Consider the following 15,706-nt stretch of genomic DNA (forward strand, 5'->3'; position numbering starts at 1 on the left):
CAGCCCCGACGGCCCCCGAGGGCGCGGCCCGGGAAGGGTATTTCTCCCTGAAGGACCTGTACCTGGAGAGCACCCGGGGCGGCAGGCCCCCGGGGGAGCAGGGGCCCCACACCCCAAGGGGCAGGGCGCCGGGAGAGCTGTCGTCCGGGAAGGCGCCCTGCAAGGCTGGGGGTGAGCGGGCGCCCACCGGCCCCGGCCAGCCGGCCGCCTCGGCCCCGCAGCCAGCCAGGCCTTTCAACAGGAGGAGGTTTGCCCCTCCGAAGCCCGGAGGGGAGCCAGCCGCCAGCGGCGAGCCGGAGTCTGCCCCGGGCCAGGCTCCAGAAGCCTCAGGCAAGGCCTCAGCTCAGGCCTCTGCCCAGGTGCCCACGCCCCCTGCCCGGAGGAGACACAGCACCCGCGACAGCCCCTTGCAGGGGCAAGGAGGCCCCAGGACTCCAGGAGAGGTAGGTGTGGGTGTTGGGTGCCTAGAGGCTGCTCTGGGAAGCTGACCTCATGGAAACTCTTGCTCTAGCCGCTGGGCAGCCAGTGAGCAGTGGGCTATTTATAGAAGGGGGTGAGGTGGTGCGGGAGTGCCAGCCAGGAGCAGGGGACCACAGGCCTGGCCCTCGCCCCAGCCAACCTCCAGATGCCAGGCCTCAGGGCGGCACGGCCTGACTGTGACCCTCTCCTGGGACAGCGTGGGGGCTCACGGCCAAGGGTCCTGGACCCCAGAGGGAGGTAGAGGAAAACGGTGTTCTCTGGGGGAGGAAGGAGCCCGTGGAGACTTTTCTGTGGGCAGCAGTGTGTCGAGGGGAGACTGAGGAACATGAGTGCGCAGGAGTGTGTGGTCACTCTCGCCCTGGATGCTTATCAGAAGATTTTTAAAAATAACAACTTTTAGTGGGTTCAAGCCTGCAAAGGGTTTTGTGCTGGCAACTTGAAGCCTGCTTGGGATTCTCTCCCTCCCTCTCTCTCTCTCTCTCTCTCTCTCTCTCCCTCTCTCTCTCTCTCTCCCTCTCTCTCTCTCTCTCCCTCCCTCCCCCTCTCCCTCTCTCTCTGCTCCTCCCCCACTTGCGAGGCCTCTGTGTCTCTCAAAAATAAATACATAAACTTAAAAAAAACATTAAAATATGCATATCGGGGCGTCCGGGTGGCACAGTCGGTTAAGTGTCCGACTTCAGGTCATGATCTGACTCATGTGAGTTCGAGCCCTGCGTTGGGCTCTGTGCCGACCGTGCAGAGGCTGCTTGGGATTCTCTGCTCCTCCCCCTGCTTGCTCTCTCTCAAAATAAGTAAATAAACTTAAAAAAATCAACTGCCCAAGAAATTCTGGTTTAATCTGGATTTTTATCTAAGATTTTGGAGTTGGGTCTACTTATGTGTAAAGCTGACTGCTTAATCTTGTGATTTGGGTACGTGGTAAAATCAGAATAAAAACACCCCCTGCTTCACGAGGCTACTGAGAACCTGTGCTCAGCACAGGGCCGGGTGCATGTTAAGAACCAAATAAATGGCAGGAGAGAGAAGCTAGTTACTGTGGGGGGTGGAGACGCTGACCCCCTACGTGGGAACAGGAGTGCCGTCATTTTCGGGGGTCACGTAGCCAACAGAGAAGGTGATGTTTTGTGCGGAGGTAGGGGTGGGGGTATCCCCTCTTCAAAGAGAGGGGCAGGTGGGCGGCAGCATGAGCGAGTTTGGGGACCTGGGAGGGACAGGATTGAGAGGCATGACAGAGGAGACCGTCCCATTTGGCCAGTGCCAATCCCGTTTGAGGGGCCAGAGGGCGGGCGGTATTTCCCAGGAGTTTCGCCAGGCGGTTTTACAGCGGACGGTATTCCTTATGAGGGACAGAAAGGAAGAGCGTTTCAAAAGTCAGGGCCAACCATGTAAGGGACAAGCCACCTGCCCCCAGACCTCCTGGAGGGCACAGGGAAGGGGTGCTTCACGGACAAGGTGGGGGGCTGCCTTTCCTATGGAGAGAACTTCCCTCAGGGAAGGAGGGAGAGACCAGTATTTTGGTTTTGTGTTCTTAAAGTTATTTATTTATTTTGAGAGAGAGTGAGTGCACGGGAGGAGCAGAGAGAGAGCGGGAGAGAGAGAGGCTCCAGCAGGCTCCACACTGTCCGCGCAGTGTAGGAGGCGTGAGATCCTGACCTGAGCGGAAGTGGAGAGTCGGGCGTCCCCGGGAGAGATCAATTTTAAGGGCGGATCAGGGGAACTGTTTTTTTTGTCAGTGGTGCTGAATCAGCTTGTGGGGACAGTAGTTCAGAGGGCTTGGGAGTGGCGAGGACCTCAAACCAGACTGGAGTCTATTGGTGACTCACCCCTCCGGCTTGGCCTCCCGCTTGGCAGCTGGTGTGGTGACTTCCTAGTGGCCCAGATGGGGCTGCTCTGTGTGCCTGGCGACCCACAGGCTGGACAGCAGGGCCTTGCTGCAGGGACGGCCCTTCTGGGCCCCCAGGGAGCTCATTTGGGAAGTGACCAGGCCGGCAGCCAAGTCTGCGTGAAGGTGGCCTCCCCGCCCGCAGTGGTGGGGACACCACAGCCCGGCCGGCTGCCCCTCCTGGCAGGGCCCTCCTTGCCTCTCAGGAGGAACAGGAGCACCGATCCCTCTGTTTCTACAAAATGCTTGTGTGGCTTTCGTTCTAGGCTTTAAAACATTGTGAAATAGATCACACGTGAGAAACACATTTAGCAGCTGTGTGTATGTTGAAGCTGCTGCTTTTTAGTGGCTGAATTTAATTGCTTTTTCATGTTCTTTTAAAAAATTTTTTGAAAATGTTTATTGATTTTTGAGAAAGAGAGAGAGCATGAGCAGGGGGAGGGGCAGAGAGTGAGGGAAACACAGAATCCAAAGCAGGCTCCAGGCTCCGAGCTGTCAGTCCAGAGCCCGACGTGGGGCTCAAACCCACCAACTGTGAGATCATGAGCTGAGCTGAAGTCTGACTGAGCCACCCAGGTGCCCCGTGTTTTTTCATATTCTTACTCTATCAAATCTTAAAAAACACCTTGTTTTTCTGATTCTGAAGGAACCCCATGGTCATGGTGAAAAATGGGGGGGAGGAGGGTAAGCATGCCTTGGAGAAAGTAACAATTCACCTAGAATTCTACCACTGAGAAGCGTCTTGGTCTGGATGTATCTACCAATCTTTCTGTGTATGTAGTTTCATTGTTTTTAAAATGCAATTTGTGCTGTTCTTCTGATTCAGTTTTATATCCTGCTTTCTTCATTTGTCACTATTTCATGAGCATCTTCTCACGGTTTCTAAAAATTATCTGGAAAACTAATGGTTGCATAAGGTGCCACAATATGCCTATTTTAACCATTTCTTTCATGGGTTATGCATTCCCTCCCTGTGCTAAGGTTTGTTAAGTATTCATCCACATTTTAAATAATTTTTTGTTTTTTTAATGTCTTCATTTGACTTTTAAATTAACCTGGAATTGATTGGGGTATATAATATAGCATCGGTTTCCAGCTCAATTTTTGGTTAGCAAATAGGTAATTTCCCCCAGTATCATTTGCGGAATATTTAATTCTTAGCTATTAGTTTATGATTCTTTCTTTATGTACTAATTTTTATACACATTAAAGCCTACTTTAGTTCCTGTATATATACTTATACTAACCCATGAATCTGTTTGTTGATTCTTACAACAGAATGACCTTGTTTGAGTGATTGTAGCTTTAATTTCCGGCAAAGCAATCCTCTTAGACTTCTTTTAAAATTTTTCTTAGCCGTTCTCTCTTATTTATTCCTCTAGGAAAACTATAGAATCATTGTTTGAAATTCTTTAAATTCCCACATACCAGTTTTGTAACCTTGTACCTCTATATTTACAATTTTTTTTTAAAAAATCACATTTTTAAAAAAGTGGAAAGCTGTTTTTAACAAGATCAAAAGCCTTTTAAATCTTTTCATGGAAAACTGAAGTTCAATTTGCATTTGGAATGATCTTTAAAACTTGCTAGGTATATATTTTAATCAGCTTTATTGATATACATATGTATGTATACATATATAGCATTCACCTATTCCAATGTATGATTTAATATGCAGAATTTAGAATTATGCAGACATTACCATGATCCCATTTTCGAACTTTTCCATCCCCCTAAAAAGGTCCCTGCTCCTTTTTGCAGTTTATGTGTTCCCACCCCCAGACTCAGGTGGCCACTAACGTGCTTTCTGTCTCTATTGCATTGGTGATCTCATTGGGATTATCGTAAGTATAAGAATTAATTTGGAAAAAATCCACATCTTAATATTTAGCTTTCTCAGCAGACAGCTTGGTATTCGTTTCCACTATCCAAGCCTTCTTTCATACATCTTTTTAAGTTCTGATGCCGTCTTCCTGTGGGCCCAGCCTGTCTCTTGTAGGGCCAGTACTCGAAGGATCTGGACTCTGGGCTATGATGCCCCTGGCCCCTGGGCCCCTTCATTGTCTTGATTCCCCTTCCTGGGAATGGGTGACATCTCTGGCCGTTTAAGTGAGGCTTCCATATTGGATATGGATGAGGAGCAGATGCTCGGACTGAGGCCTCTTGGGTTGTGAAGAATGTCTGGACACCACCCTCCCCTGCCCTTGATCCCAGTAATGCTGTGTAGACAGCTCTTTCCCCAGGCAGAAGCAATCTTTCCTGAAGGTACTTAGTGACTCGGGCCTGGCCTCCAATACCCTCAAAGGCTGCTTTTTTAGTGCCCTAACCTGAGATCTTCCCTAAGACTGACTTAGATCTCCAGAGCTTAGGTACAGGAGTGTGGGGACATGGTGGAATGCCCCATCTGCGCAGATCCTTGGAGGGGACGGCATAGACACAGGAGGGCTCTGCTGAATGCCTTGGGACCTCAGTGTCTCTTCTTGGGAAACCCTGTAGGTCTTGGGGTGATCACACGGAGATTTGGAAACTCCCCTCCCACAATAAGGCATCTTTGGTTTTCAGAGAATACATGAATACAAGTATTTTCTGAGAGGGGGCTTGAGGAGGGACCTGGGCCTTGCCTCAAGGAATTATCTAGCGAGTCGAGGGCATTAGACTTACACCAAGCCACAAGTACGAAGAGGGCATGGTGAATGGTCACTGCAGTGGGTTCCCAGGGAAGGAGGTGGGGTCGTCCACGGCCGCCAGGGAAGGCATCTGGGAAGTGGCCAGATTGGCTGGCAGCACGTGCGGGTTCATTACTGGAAATACCATAATAGAAAAACATCAAACAGATTATTTTTATATAGAAGAATGTCCATAATATCCCCAGGTTGAAAGAGTTTGGATAGGTGGGAGAGAGGAAGCGGGAGGCGTTCTGGGAAGGACAGGGAGCACGAAGCAGCAGTAAGATGGCGGGCTGGACCAGGAATGCCCACCTGCCTCTCCTCGTCTTAATGTCTGATGCTTTTAAAGCGTCCCAACACTTTTTCTTCTCCTTTGTGTCCTGTATTCTGCTTTGGTTTGTTTAGCACGAAGTGGAGCATCATTTAGGCTTGGGGGTGAGACAGAAAGGAGGGAGGGCTAACATTATTGAGTATCAGCTTCCAGTAATGCTTGGTTGGATAGTTCAGACCAATTTCCCTAGAGAGGACTGCAAGTAAAGGACAGAGTGAAGGGTTAGCGGCCCAGGATATGGGAGAAAATGGAAATCCAGAAAATGGTGAACGGTATTTGGAATAGCGCCTATCCTGCAGCTGTCTGCTCCTCCAGAGAGGTGAATGAGAGACTCAGCAGTGTTTTGGACAGCCTCATGGGACTAGGGACACAAAAGTTGGCCTCTGTGGTCTCAAGAGTTGTAGTCCTGGTCAACCCCCTGTTCTTCGGGTTGGGAGCCTGAAGGAATAGTGAGCCAGAAGTAAATTACCCGCCCAGGGATTGAGGCTTAGCTCTAAGGTACTCAGGTGACTAAGATGTATTCAATCCCTGAAGTCAGGTTAAGGTGATTCAGGATACCTGGTGCCTCCAAGGTGGAAGCAAAAGTTATCTGGAGGATGAGAGTATCACTTTAAGACTTGAAGGATTTTTTTTAAGTTTATTTATTTATTCTGAGAGAGAGCGAGCACAGCAGAGGAGGGGCAGAGAGAGAGGGAGAGAGAGTCCCAAGCAGGCTGCCATCAGTGTGCAGCCGGACACGGGGCTCAATCCCACAGGCTGTGAGATCATTACCTGAGCCCAAATCAAGAGTCAGATGCTTGAGAGGTTGAGCTTCTAATTATTTTTAAAAAGCACTTCAAATATAATATTTGGCACCCAAATAAAGATAAGCAGGCACACCAAGAGAGGAAAATATGGAAAAGAAGTAATAAAAGCAAAAACACCAGACAATATAAATGTGTCCACAGGGGGCTCCAACTTTTCCAACATTTGGAATTATGAGACACGGACTATGAAACTAAAACTCTATTTCCCATATTCAAAGAAGGTAAAAAACAAGATTGAAGATTTCAGAGAACTGGAAACTATAAAAAGTGGCGTAGACTTAAAAACCAGCCGACTAGAGATCCAAGCTCTGGTGTGAAGCTGGTTGCTGTGGGGGCAGCATGTCAATTCTGACCCAGGTGGAGCAGACACACCCACCCTGTATCCGCCGCTGAACGCAGCTCACAACGTGGACAAAGTGCATGGTGTGACCAACCATTCGACGACTTCGATAAGCAAATAGTAACAGGCAGCTGGGGGAAGAAGACCAGAATTCAAACTATCCCAGAACCGGCGGTGTTTACTTGTCTTGTTTATTTGTTTGTTTCTTAAATTGGGTATTCTCTGGCCTGGTCTTGATACAGTCAGAAACTCAGAAGTAAGCATCAGCTTTACTTTAGGAGAAGCCCTCTGCTTCAGATCAGGCTTGAGGAATAGGAAAGGAATCTCGTGGTGGGGACAGTAATGGGAGAAGAGGCCATCGGTGTCGAATTTTGAGGGAGGGGAATCTGTCCTTCATTCCGAGAAGCTGTGGTCCCCAAGAGGGAAGGATGAATCTCTGTTGCTTCCTCTCTCTCTCTCTCTCTCTGTCTCTCTCTCTCTCTGTCTCTGTCTCTCTTCCTTGGCCTAGGACACAGGTTTATTTGTGCAAGCATGTGACAGTGAGGAGAAAATGAAGTCCCAGCTATCTGGCCAGAGGACTGAAAAAGGAGACCTGTGGACCCAGAAAGTACAGGGGAGATCATGGAGAAGGAACATTTGGGAAAGTGACTTCTTAAGCTGTTTATAAGTTTCTGGGCTTATTCCCAAGTTATTCATGCATGCATGGACCTAGTTCTGAACAGTGTATCAAAAATTTTGAGAGTGGAACTAAAAAACCATCATCCAAGTCCCAGACTGGCCACTGGGTGGCATACACACCAGATAGATCTTAATAGCACTGCAAAGGCTTTGAAAAATGGAATTGACATTGACCCTAGGACTTCAAAAGACTGAATGGAACTTACAGCCTGAACAGAACCAAGTACATTGATCATCTGATAAGACACGATATTAACATTATCCATAGGGTCTCATGATATTCCAAATGTCTAGGATACAATGAAAACTACATGGCCTGTGAAAAGCCAGGAAATCTCACCTTGCCTGGGAAAAGACAGCTCTAGAATGCCAAAGTCAAGGTGGCAGAGAGGTTGGAATTATCTGACTTAAAATCAGCTACTATAAAAATGTGACAAAACGTAAGGGTAAACACCCTGGAAATAAATGGAAACATATAAAGTCTCTGCAAAGGAATATGAGATACAAAGAACCAAACTTTTATTTTCAGAACTGAAAAATGCAGTAATTGAAATGAAACACTTCCTGGTTGGGCATAATAGCAGAATGAAGATGACAGGAAAAGGTCAGTGAACTTGAAGATAGATCGATAGAAATTATTTAATGTGAATAACAGAGGGGGGGAAAGCAGAAAAAAGAAATAAAAAGAGTTTCAGGGACCTGTGGTACAATATCAAAACATCTAATGTTTATATCATTGGAAACCCAGGAGTGTGGTACGTAAATAGATATATGTATATATATATACACACATATGTATATACATGTATATGTATATATATGCATATATGTATAATGGTTGAAAACGTCCCAAATTTGGCAGAAGATACAAATCTACAGATAAAAAGTTCAGCAAATCCCAAATAAGATATGCCTGCAGAATTCTATGCCAAGAAACAGTAATCAGATTGCCGAGAACTAAAGACAACACAAAAATCTTGAAAGTAGTCAATTAAAACACATTATTTATAGGGGAACAGTGGTTGAAATGACTACAGATTTCTCATTAGGAACAACGGAGATCAAAAGGAAGTGGAATAACAGACCTGCTGGATGAAAAGACCTTTCACTCTCTAGGTCTATATTCAGTATTGGAGGTGAAACAAAGACATTACCAGGTAAAAGAAAGCTGAGAATACATCATTGGCAGAGCTGTTCTAACAGAATTGCTAACGTGCCTTTTTTCCATGGAAGGGAAAAGATACCAGAAGGGAACTTATATCATCTGGAATGAAAGAATGACAGAAAGATACATAGCTGGGTAAACATGCAACAGAAAGAGAAGTAGGGGATTAAATATGGTGGTAAAATCACTACATCTCCCTTGAAGAGGTAAAATACTGACTCTAAATAGCCTCTGAAAAGTTAAGTATATATATTGTTATCCCTAGAGCAGCCATTAAAATACTGTACCAAAGAAATATGGTAAAAAACCACAATAGGAGTGCCCGATTGGCTCAGTCAGTTGAGGATCTGACCCTTGATCTCAGCTCAGGTCTTGATCTCAGGGTTGTGAGTTCAAGCCCTGGTTTTAAAAAAAAAAAATCACAATATATAAATTAAAGTGGAATACTAAAATAGTTCAAATCTAAAAAGACAGGAAGGGGAAGAGAGGAAGGAAAAAACAGAGGAAACAAATAGAAAACAAATAATAAAATAATTGACCTAAATGCAAACATATAAATATACTAAATATAAGTGGTCTAAACACATAATAAGAGACATTGGGAGAATGGGCCAAAAACCATTCTCAGCTCTATGCTTTTTACAAGAAATTGACTTCAATTATGATATAGGTAAGTCAAAGGTAAAATAATAGAAAATATACACTATGCAAACAGTAATTAATTGAAAACTAGAGTGACCGTATTAATTTCAGACAAAATAGACTCCAGGGCAAAGAAAATAACTGGGGGAAAATAGTGAATTACATAATGAGAAAAAGGTCCATTCAGGAAAATAAGTTTTAAAAAATGTGTTTGCCTCTAACAACAGAGCTTCCAAATATGTGAAGAACTTGAAGGAGAAACAGACAACTCAGCCATTATAGCTGGAAACTTAACATTCTCTGGGTAATCGCTTGAGCTAGCAGACAGAAAATCAGTGAGAATAAGAACAGAAAAGAGCTGAACAGCGTTATCAACCAACTGGGTCCGACAGACTCACAGAATACTCCATGTAACAACAGAATGCTCATGCTTTTCAAGTGCATGTAAAACATTTACCAAATTAGACCATATCCTGGGTCATAAACAAACCTTAACAAATATAAAATAATTGAAATCATACAAAGTACGTTCTCGGACCAAAATGAAATGAAACTACAAATCAGTGACAGAAGGAGAATCGGAAAGTCTCCAAACACTTTAAAATATTTGTGACACACTCTTATGGGTCAAAGTGGAAAGTCTTTTATTTATTTATGTATTTATGTATTTATTTATTTTTGAGAGACAGAGAGCGACCGTGCACGCAAACAGGGGAGGGTCAGAGAGAGAGGGAGACACAGAATCTGAAGCAGGCTCCAGGCTCTGGGCTGTCAGCACAGAGCTTGACGTGGGTCTCGAACCCACCAACTGTGAGATCACGCCCTGAGCCAAAGCTGGATGCTTAACCGACTGAGCCACCCCGGCGCCCCTAGAGTGGAAAGTCTTAAGGATAATTGGAAAATATTACAAAAAATTGTTAATGTTTATTTTTGAGAGAGAGAAAGAGAATGAGCTGGGAAGGGGCAGAGAGAGAGGGAGACACAGAATCGGAAGCAGGCTCCAGGCTTTGAGCTGTCAGCACAGAGCCTGACACAAAGCTTGAACCCACAAACCATGAGCCACCCAGATGCCACAGAAAATATTCTTAACTGAATCAAAATGAAAACACAACACATAAAAATTTTTGGATGGCTTTAATGAGTGTTTTGAGGAAAATTTATAGCATGAAATATTTATATTAGGAAAGAAGAAAGGTCTGAAGTCAAAATCTAAGCTCCTGTGTTGAGAAACCAGAAAGGGAAGATTAAAGTAAACCCAAAACAAGGAGGAGGAAGGAGAGAATAAAGGAAAGAGCAGAAACTGATGACACTGAAAACAAAAATAACTGTGGAGAAAACAAATTAAACCCAAATCTGGTTATTTAAAGAAAATCAGTAATATCGATAAACTTCTAGCAAGACTCACAAAGAAAAAAAATGAGAGAAGACACAAATGACCAGCATTAAGAAGGAAAGAAAGGCTTGACCGTGGTGATCATTTAGCCATCCATAGGTATATCAAAACATCAAATCGTACACCTTAAATTATACCATTTTTGTCAATTTGTACCTCAATAATGATTTTTTTTAAAGAATAAAAAGTCAGGATGCCTGGGTGGCTCAGTCAGTTGAGAGTCCAACCCTTGATTTTGGCTCAGGTCATGATCCCAGGGATGTGGGCCTGAGCCCTGCATCATGCTCTGTCCTGAGCTTGGAGGCTGCTCCAGATTCCCTCTCTTTCCCTCCACGCCTCCCTCAGGCTTGCTTGCATGCGCGCGCTCCCAAAATAAAAGGAAAAAAAATTAAAAACATTAAGAAAGAGAATGACAGGTGATATCTCTAGAGGCCTTGCAGCCATTGAAAAGATACTAAAGGGCTACTGTGAAAAACAGCACAGAGTTCAAGAACTTAGATGAAATAGACCAATTCTTTAAAAACCGCAAACTACCCAAACGAGACAACTGTCACAGAAATAAAACTTGTAGTTAAAAATCTTCCAAAAAAAAGAAATCTTCAGGGCCAGAGAGTTTTACTGGCAAGTCTAGCAAACATTTAGAGATGCTGAAGCCTCAGAATCAGCTCTGGGCCTGGGTTTCAGGAGGAGATTCCAGATCCTAAGCACTGCCCGCACCATTCCTGTCAAGCTCCTGGTTTTGCCACCCCCCCCCACCCCCAAGCCCTTGGCTTCCCCACACCATCACCCCTCCTTGAGGGCTAGAAGCTATAGAACTTTCCAGTCAGTAGTTGGTTCCTGGATCCTCCTATGTGCTGGAGCCTGCGCAGGATGCAAGGGTGAATCAGACTGAGTGCTTAATCTCTGGGAATTTATGAGGAAGACAGTAAGGATGGAAAATTAAACCTACAGATGTTCTTTGCAGTGAAAAAGCTCACACAGGACAAGCTGGGTTTGTCCCGTCTCACACAGGGGTTGTTTGAAAAGAATACATGAGTCTTCCTATCTCTACACAGTTCCAAATGTAGACAGATACACACACACACACACACACACACACACACAGTGTTTAGAGAGGTCAGCCTTTGCAGAAGTGTCCAGAAAGTATCCAACTGACCATTCATCATATAGTTACTGAGTACCACCTCTAGTGCTGAGCCTGTGCTGGGTCCACCTCTTCAAAGGGGAAGAGTTTACACATTAACAGGTGACACATGGGCGCGCCTGGGTGGCTCAGTCGGTTAAGCGTCCAGCTTCGGCTCAGGTTATGATCTCACGGTTCATGGGTTCGAACCCTGCGTCGGGCTCTGTGCTGACAGCTCAGAGCCAAGAGCCTGCTTTGGATTCTGTGTCTCGCTCTCTCTCTGCCCCTCTGCCACTCCATCCGGCTTTTAGGCTTTATCCTGTAAATCATGATCAGCCCTTGAGAGGTTTTAAGCAGGGGAGCACCGCAACCAGATCTACATTTTGGTAAGGCCATTTGGGCTGCAGTGAGGCAAAGACAAGAATCATGAATGTGAGTCAGGAGGCTTTACAGTCGTCCAGGCAAGACGGAATTGTTGGCAGCGTGGTCTGGGCCGTTGGCAGTGAAGACAGAGGAGGGGATGGATATTGAGACACTGAGGACGTAGGTTTGCTAGGACTCAGGGACTGATCAGGCTTAGGGATGGGGAGTGAAGTAGCTTTAATCAAAACCTCTGGGGGCACCTGGCTGGCTCCGTTGGTGGGGCGTGGGAGTTTTGATCTTGGGGTTGTGAGTTTGAGCCTCATGTTGGGTGTAGCAATTATTTTAAAATCTTAAAAACACACACACACACAAAAGCTCTGTTCTCATTGGTCTTGTGTGAAAAGTTAGCATTTTCTTCATCGTTTTCATGTCCATGTTCATGTTTCCTGATGCTAGAGCACCAGGAGTAAACAGAAGCTTCTAACATATCACTAGGTGCTGTTCGGTGGCTCCAATGGGTTTTTGTCTGTCAGTATCTTACTAGTTGTCAGAGAAGTTGGGGGTGCATTTTTACTAAATTTCTCTGTCCAGTTAGAGTTATATTTTCGTGGGTCCTCATCATCACTACACTCTTGTTTTTCTCAATTTATAACATTCATTCAAAATTCAGTAGCTTTTGGGGAGCCTGGGTGGCTCAATTGGTTAAGCGTCCAACTTCAGCTCAGGTCATGATCTCACAGTTTGTGAGTTCGAGCCCCACGTCAGGCTTTGTGCTGACAGCTAAGAGCCTGGAACCTGCTTCTGATTCTGTGTCTCCCTCTCTCTCTCTGACAGTCCCTCACTCATGCTCTGTGTGTCTCTCTCAAACATAAAATAACTGTTAAAAAAATTCAAAATTCAGTAACTTTACGTTCTATACTTATCTCAAATGTAGTTTAATTAAATGTATTTTAAAGTCTTTCTTTGTATGATCTGTTTGGTTTTGTGTGTGGTTTTTCTGATAACTAGAAATATTTTTATGTGGTCATTTATAATTTATATTTTATATAATACCAGTAAGTATACCATCTGTTCCATTGGAGTCCTTTTTTTAAATGTTTATTTTTGAGAGGGAGAGACAGGGTGCAAGTTGGGGAGGGGCAGAGAGAGAGAGGGAGACACAGAATCCCAAGCAGGCTCCAGGCTCCCTGCTGTCAGTACAGATCCTGACACGGGGCTCAAACCCATGAACTGTGAGATCATGACCTGAGCTGAAGTCGGACACTTAACCGACTGGGCCACCCAGGTCCCCCCCCCCCCCGGTGTCTTAATTTTTTATGATGAGCTACGATAAAGTGTTTCCACTACCTTTTCCCCTGTCATTTTCTATCCCATATTTGCCCCCACATTTTACTGTGGTGATCATCTCTGCATAGTTAAAAGTCCTGCATTTCTGTGACCTGGTTTTTCAGCTTCGAGTAAACCTTCGGCTCCTGGCTTGTGTCGTTGATGGTCACGGAGCTTGGCCACTCGCCTTCTTCCTCCTTCCACGTTTGTTCTCGTGTCATCCCTGCCGGGTCTGGGCAGACAGCACTGGCGTTCTGCTCTGTTACCGTAAACCCCTCCGGTTTGCGTCCTGGTTCTGTGGTTAAGAAGTACTTGATGCTCACCGCCAAGTCTTTCCTAATCATCTTGTGGTCCGCAGTGTGCTCTCCGGGAGTTTCCTCCAGCGGGGCCCCTGGGGACTGTATTCCTTACATCCTTGTATGTTCAAAAGCCATTTTCTGAGCTTAGAGATGCTCAGGATTCTGCTTCAGCAGCGTGTTTTTGCTGGCGTTGTCTGAGATTGTGGCCGGGGGCCCGTTCCACTCTCCTTTCCCCGTGCGTGCCGTGCGCTCCTGGTTTCAGGGACAGACTCCCACGATTCATCCCTTACATACAACACCCAGTGCTCATCCCAACAGGCGCCCTCCTCAGTGCCCATCTCCCGTTTCCCCTCTCCTCTGTCCCTCCTCCATCAACCCTCAGTTCCCTGTATTTAAGAGTCTCAAGGGTTTGCCTCCCTCCCTCTCCGTTTGAAACTATTTTTCCCCTTCCCCTCCCCGTGCTCCTCTGTTAAGTTTCTCCTGTTCCACATATGAGTGAAAACATATGGTCTCTGTCCTTCTCTGCCTGAGTTGTCTCACTTAGCATGACACCCTCGAGGTCCATCTACGTTGCTACAAATGGCCAGGTTTCATTCCCTCTCATTGCCATGTAGTACTCCATTGTGTATATAAACCACATCCTCTTGATCCACTCATCAGGTGATGGACATTTTGGCTCTTCCCATGGTTTGGCTACTGTTGACAGTGCCGCCATGAACATTGGGGTACATGGGCCCCTATGCATCAGCATGGTTTTTTTGTTCTTGTTTACTTTGTTGATTTTGATTATATTCAGGAGGAAAAGAGACAGATTCCTATGCTAGGCCACTATCTTTAGACCAGAGGTCCTTCATTATTTTGGGGTGCCATTCTGATCTCACAGCAGAGAGCATGGGATTTAAAGCTAGACCCACCTGGCTTCTGAGCTAACCTCTCCTGCTTACTATCTGACGGTGGGGGATCGCTTTTCTCCCTCCACCATCAGTATTTGTATCTCTACAATGGAGATCATGCTCACGACTATTTCCTGTTGTGAGGAGTAAGCGAGGTAAGATATGTATAATAAGTGAGGACCAAGCATAGCGCTTTGCAAGTAGTGGGTGTTCAAAAGGTCAAGTGCGGGGGACCAGCCCACGCACCCCAGTCAAAAGGTCCCGAGGAGGGGGTTGGTGTTGCGCAATGTCTCTAGAAAAGAAGACGGACGAGACAGACGAGACAGACAGCGTGGATGGTGGTAAAGCCACACTTTACTAAAATAGCCAGGGTCTTATCCACCACGGGTGATGACATCATTTCTTTAATGGTTACATAGTTCAAGGTCCTAGAAGTAAAGACATGCTCGGGGAAAGGGTCATTCTTATCAGGACAGGTGTAAATAACAGGAACAATCGAGTCATTACAAGGGAGGGATTCCCTAATAATGGCCTGGCTCCAAGCGGAAGATGAGCCTGAAGAATTCCACGAGGAGGTTTACATTCCTTAAGGCCCCGCATCAGTGATGCATAGGCAGGACGCTTATCCTTCAATAAGCAAATTTTTGGCAGAGGTTTCTGTTAACTCCCTACACCAAACAAAGAGCTAGAAAGCAAAGCAAGGGGAGGGCTGGAGCCACTGACTGAACCAAGTGGATTCAAAGCCTAAAAGTATATGTCTCTCTGCAAAGCAATGAGAAAATCATAGGATGAACAGAAGCCACATGTGCGGCCCAGGAGACCAAATATTGTTTGAGGGTTATTTTTGCCTACTGGGCCCCAACAGGCAAGAACACAATGTTTCCGTGACTTTCCGGCACAGGTGGCATTCATAATTACTTTCACCTTCTCTGTTTTGATGGCGTCATGTTACCGCCACCCGCTCAGCGTTAACGGTGGATGCTGTCACTGAGGCCATTATGGGGAGACCCTATGGCTCCCTCCCATGTCACCCATAATTCTATCTGCTGGCAGATAGGGCCAAAAAAAAAGAGGGTAGACGGATTTCTCAGAAGCACCGGAGAGAGGGTCCCCTCCTCCAAATGGCAGGGCTGAGGGGTGGGATGGCACACGAGCAGGGTCTTTGGAGAAAGGCAGGGTTTCTTCAGGGAGAAGGGGGAAGGGCCAGAGCTAGGCCTGGATTCTGGACATTCCTCAGTCCAGACTCTGGATGGGGTCACTTCCGGATGAGGTCGGAGGCGGTTGGGATGCCAGCGTGAAAGGGGTCCTCAGGCCCATGT

General features: G+C 46.0%; 1 protein-coding gene across 1 annotated transcript in view; it reads left to right on the plus strand.

Moving 5' to 3' along the window:
* Positions 1 to 15,706, plus strand: part of ALPK3 (alpha kinase 3) — a gene marked incomplete at its 5' end in the record, with an annotated part of 48,333 nt that overhangs the window by 19,259 nt on the left and 13,368 nt on the right. The window contains one exon of the mRNA XM_029952302.1: positions 4 to 443. Within this exon, the coding sequence (XP_029808162.1) occupies positions 4 to 443 (440 nt within the window). The remainder of the gene's footprint in view (positions 1 to 3; positions 444 to 15,706) is intronic.

This window comes from Suricata suricatta, chromosome 9, assembly GCF_006229205.1.
Source record: "Suricata suricatta isolate VVHF042 chromosome 9, meerkat_22Aug2017_6uvM2_HiC, whole genome shotgun sequence".
Taxonomy (NCBI): Eukaryota; Metazoa; Chordata; class Mammalia; order Carnivora; family Herpestidae; genus Suricata; species Suricata suricatta.